General features: G+C 39.2%; 1 protein-coding gene across 1 annotated transcript; it reads right to left on the minus strand.

Moving 5' to 3' along the window:
- Positions 1–1,432: 1,432 nt before the first annotated feature.
- Positions 1,433–2,825, minus strand: LOC142606330 (uncharacterized). The gene is made up of 3 exons (XM_075777697.1): positions 2,158–2,825; positions 1,721–2,002; positions 1,433–1,619 (listed from the first exon to the last, which is right to left on the minus strand). Exons 1-3 carry the CDS (start codon positions 2,823–2,825, stop codon positions 1,433–1,435), a joined length of 1,137 nt encoding a protein of 378 aa, XP_075633812.1.
- Between the last annotated feature and the right edge of the window lie 1,352 nt (positions 2,826–4,177).

A 4,177-nucleotide genomic window follows, 5' to 3' on the forward strand; every position in this document is an offset into this window, starting at 1 on the left:
TAGCCTCCAATTGCCCCTAAGGAGCCTGCTAAGGAGAAGGACTTTACCCAGCCCATGGAGATTGTCCTGGCGACCCTTCCTGTCACCACCAATGAGGACTTAAAGGGTAAAGGGCCTACTTCTTCCAACACAGCTCCTAACCAGCCTCCAAAGACTTCCAAGGACAAGCTTGTGAAAAAGATGAAGCCTTGATTTGTCCTTGTCTATTCCTTCTTTTAGACTTAGTAGTTTTTTTTTTTAAAATGTAATTTAATCTCCTGTAAGTAAATTGCCTTTTTCTAAGGCTTAGATTAATGAAAATGACAAGTCTTTCTTTCATGTTTATGATGTTCGTATCTTTTCCTTGTATAGTTTCTGTTTTACTTGGTACTTAATTAGCAGGACAATGAGATATGCCCCACTTTGCTATCTGCATAAGTGGTAATACCTTCCCAATTAATCAACAGAATCAAAAATTACTAATTCAACAGCATTAGTAAAACACACTTTTAACTTCAAAATCCATACATCACAACAGAATAGTCATCCACATCATTCCCCATAAACCTAATGAATTTGAGGAAGTAATCAGATATTAACCAGATAACAGATATGTTTGACATACTCACAAATGCTTCAAGTAATGCTTATGAACTTCCATTTGTTTAGATCATTGTTGTGGGAATCTCTAAGGTATGTGATCCGAGGAGCCAAACATAACCAAGATTTTGTTTGACACTTAGTAAAATAACTTGAAGTGTTAATTTACCCAAAGTAGATGATCTGAGGAACCAGACATAACTAAGGTTCTGTTTAACACTTATAAAAATGTTGAAAAATATCAATTTACCCAAGGTATGTGGTTCGAGTAGCCAGACATAGCTAACTTTCTGTTTGATACTTAGGAAAATAACTTGAAGTGTTAATTTACCCAAAGTAGATGGTCCAAGGAACCAAACATAACTAAGGTTCTATTTAACACTTAGAAAAATGTTAAAAAATATCAATTTACCCAAGGTATATAGTCCAAGAAGCTAAACATAGCCAAGGTTCTGTTTGGTACTTAGAAAAATAACTTGAAGTGTTAATTTACTCAAAGTAGATGGTCCAAGGAACCAGACATAACTAAGGTTTTGTTTAACACTTAGAAAAATATGAAATGTAATGCACAGTATAATAAACGATATATGACAAAAAAGACCTTCATTAATAATAATACATTCATAAATTATTTACATTCCAGGGGCGCGGTACAACATTTTCATCTAGATTTTCAAGATAATATGCCCTTATCCCAGCCACCGAGGTAACACGATATGACCCTTCCCAGTTGGGCCCTAATTTTTCCTATGTTGGGTTCTTTTGCAGTACGCAAAATCTTCCTCAATACCAAATCCCCTAGCGCCAGTGACCTTAACTTCACATTTGAGTCATAACCCTGTTTGAGCATGTGTTAATAATATGCTAATTGAACCATGTCATTTTCCCTCTGCTCTTCAACCAAATCCAAGCCCCTCTCCAACAGCTCATTATTGTTGCTCAGAGTGAAAGAGCTTTTCCTTAGTGTTGGGAAACTGATTTCAAGAGGAATCACAGCCTCAGCCCCATAAGTCATTGAAAAGGGTGTTTCTCCTGTGGACCTGCAAGGGGTAGTCTGATATGTCCAAAGGACATGTGGCAATTCTTACACCCATTTTTCCTTTGCATCATCCAACCTCTTCTTGAGCCCATTCACTGTTACATTATTGACAGCTTCGACCTATCCATTCCTCTGTGGATAAGCCAGAGTGGAATATCTATTTGTAATGCATAGATCACAGCAATATCTTCTAAAAACCTTACTATCAAATTGAAAACCAATGTCTGAGATGAGGGTAGGGGAAATTCCAAAACTAGTGACAATGTTCTTCCAAACAAACCTTTTTGCATCCAAGTTCCTGATGCTTGATAGTCAACCCACTTGGTGAAATAATCTATACCAACTAACAACCAACTCCTATTCCCTGCTGCCTTAGGAAGGGTCCTACAATATCCAAGCCCCATTAAGTAAAAGACCAAGCACTGGATAAATGATTGCGGATGCCCCCTAGTTGATGAATGTTTGGAGCAAACCTCTGAAACTGGTTGCACTTCTTCACATAATCTTATGCTTCCCTTTGCATATTTGGCCACTAATACCCTTGGGTGAGTGCCCTATGAGATAAAGATCTACCTCCTGTGTGGCGCCCACAAATCCCTTCATGTAATTCTTCTAGTAGTAGCTTTGTAACTTCAGGGTGTATACATAGCAGGTATGGTCCAGAAAAAGAGCGTTTGTTTAGTTTTTGGTCCTTGGATAGCCAAAATCGAGGAGCCTTTCTACGTGTCTTGTCTACTTTAAACTTCTCCTCGGGCAAGATATCTTCCATAAGGAATAGCACTACAGAGTCAATCCAACTAGATCTCGCCCTAATCTGATGGACTCGGACTATGTCATCTTTCATCTCGGTAGGCTTATGCAAGTCTTCAAGAAGGATAACCCGAGGTAAACTCTGCGCCGAGGATGTTGCTAGGGTAGCCAAGGAATCAGCATGAGTATTTCTACTTTTGGGGACTTGCACTAAGGTGAAAAACTCAAACTTTGATTGTAAATGTCTCACCTGATTCAAGTATTTTTGCATTCTCGGATCCCTGGCCTCCAATTCTCCTTCCACCTGGCCAACAATCAATCTTGAGTCTGAGAACCTCTGTACAGTTTTTCCTTCTACTTTTTGGACCATAGCCATCCCAGCCAATAGGGCCTCATACTCAGCTTCATTATTTGTGGCCGAGAAATTTAATCTTAAGGATTTTTCAATAATGATCATTTCGGGAGAAACTATAACTAACGTCACTCTTGATCCTCTTTGATTTGCCGCACCATTAATACACACCTTCCAGGACATACACTCTTGGAGGGAGACCATGCCAACTGATTTTCCATCTATGTTCTACTTGTCTTCTTTTTCTTCTACAGAAGGCTCAACAAATTCGGCCACCATGTCTGCAAGAACTTGACTCGTAACATGGGTACGACACATGTACTTAATGTTGAAGGCCCCTAAGATTGTACCCCATTTGGTAATCCTTCCAGTGTAATCAGCACTCTTAAGTAATGATATGAGTGGAAGTTAGGTTAAGACAATAACTGTATGAGATTGGAAGTAGTGGGGGGGTTTACGTGTAGTATGCACCACTATTAAAATCACCTTTTCCAAGTGTAGGTAACAGATCTCTGCCTCATGTAACGACTTGCTCACATATTAAATTGGCCTCTGCACACCATTTTCAACCCGTACCAGTACCAAACTAACAACATGAGAAGCCACTGCAATATAAGTAAACAAAACCTCATTCTCCTCAGGCCTGGACATAACAGGTGGTTGAGAAAGATATTCATTAAGCTGCTGAAAGGCCAAAGCACGTTCCTTAGTCCATTCAAATCCCTTCCACTTGTTCAAAAACTGGAAGAAAGGCCTGCACCTGTTCGCAGACCGAGAGATGAATCGGTTCAAGGCAGCAGTCATTCCCATTAATTTTTGAACTTCTTTAGGATTCATAGGTGGCTGTAAACTGTTAATTGCCTTAACCTGATCAAGATTGACCTCAATTCCATAATAAGTGACCATATAACCTAGAAATTTACCTGATCCCACACCAAAGGAACATTTGGAAGCATTGAAACTCAATTTTTGTTTCCTTAGTATCTTAAAGATATTCCCCAAGTCTCCCACATGTTCAAACACCGTCTTACTCTTCACTACCATATCATCTACATAAACCTTAATACTTTTACCTAGTTGTGGCTCAAATATCCTGGTCAACATCGTGGTCATCATCCTTTGATAGGTAGCCCCTGCATTCTTTAAATCAAAATGGATCACTTTGTAGCGATAATTTTCTGTAGGAGTGACAAAGACTCTTTTTTCCTGATCATCCAAGGCCAAGGGTATTTGATGATATCCTTGGAAGGCATCTAGAAAACTTATCCGAGGATGCCCCACAATGGCATCCACCAATTGATCTATACGAGGCATTGGAAAGGAGTCTTTAGAGCAAGCTTTGTTCAAATCTGTAAAGTCTACACATACTCGCCATTTCCCATTCTTCTTTTTCACTACCACTGTATTAGCCAACCATTCAGGATAAAATACTTCCTTGATAGCGCTAGCTTGCTTGA

Source organism: Castanea sativa, chromosome 8 (genome assembly GCF_040712315.1).
Source record: "Castanea sativa cultivar Marrone di Chiusa Pesio chromosome 8, ASM4071231v1".
NCBI lineage: Eukaryota > Viridiplantae > Streptophyta > Magnoliopsida > Fagales > Fagaceae > Castanea > Castanea sativa.

Coding starts and splice junctions, on each gene's coding strand:
- LOC142606330 (XM_075777697.1), bottom strand. CDS start 2,825: ATGATCATTATTGAAAAATCCTTAAGATTAAATTTCTCGGCCACAAAT. Junction 2,003..2,157: donor CATAGGGCACTCACCCAAGG/GTATTAGTGGCC, acceptor TGGATATTGTAG/GACCCTTCCTAAGGCAGCAG. Junction 1,620..1,720: donor AGGTCGAAGCTGTCAATAAT/GTAACAGTGAAT, acceptor TACCCCTTGCAG/GTCCACAGGAGAAACACCCT.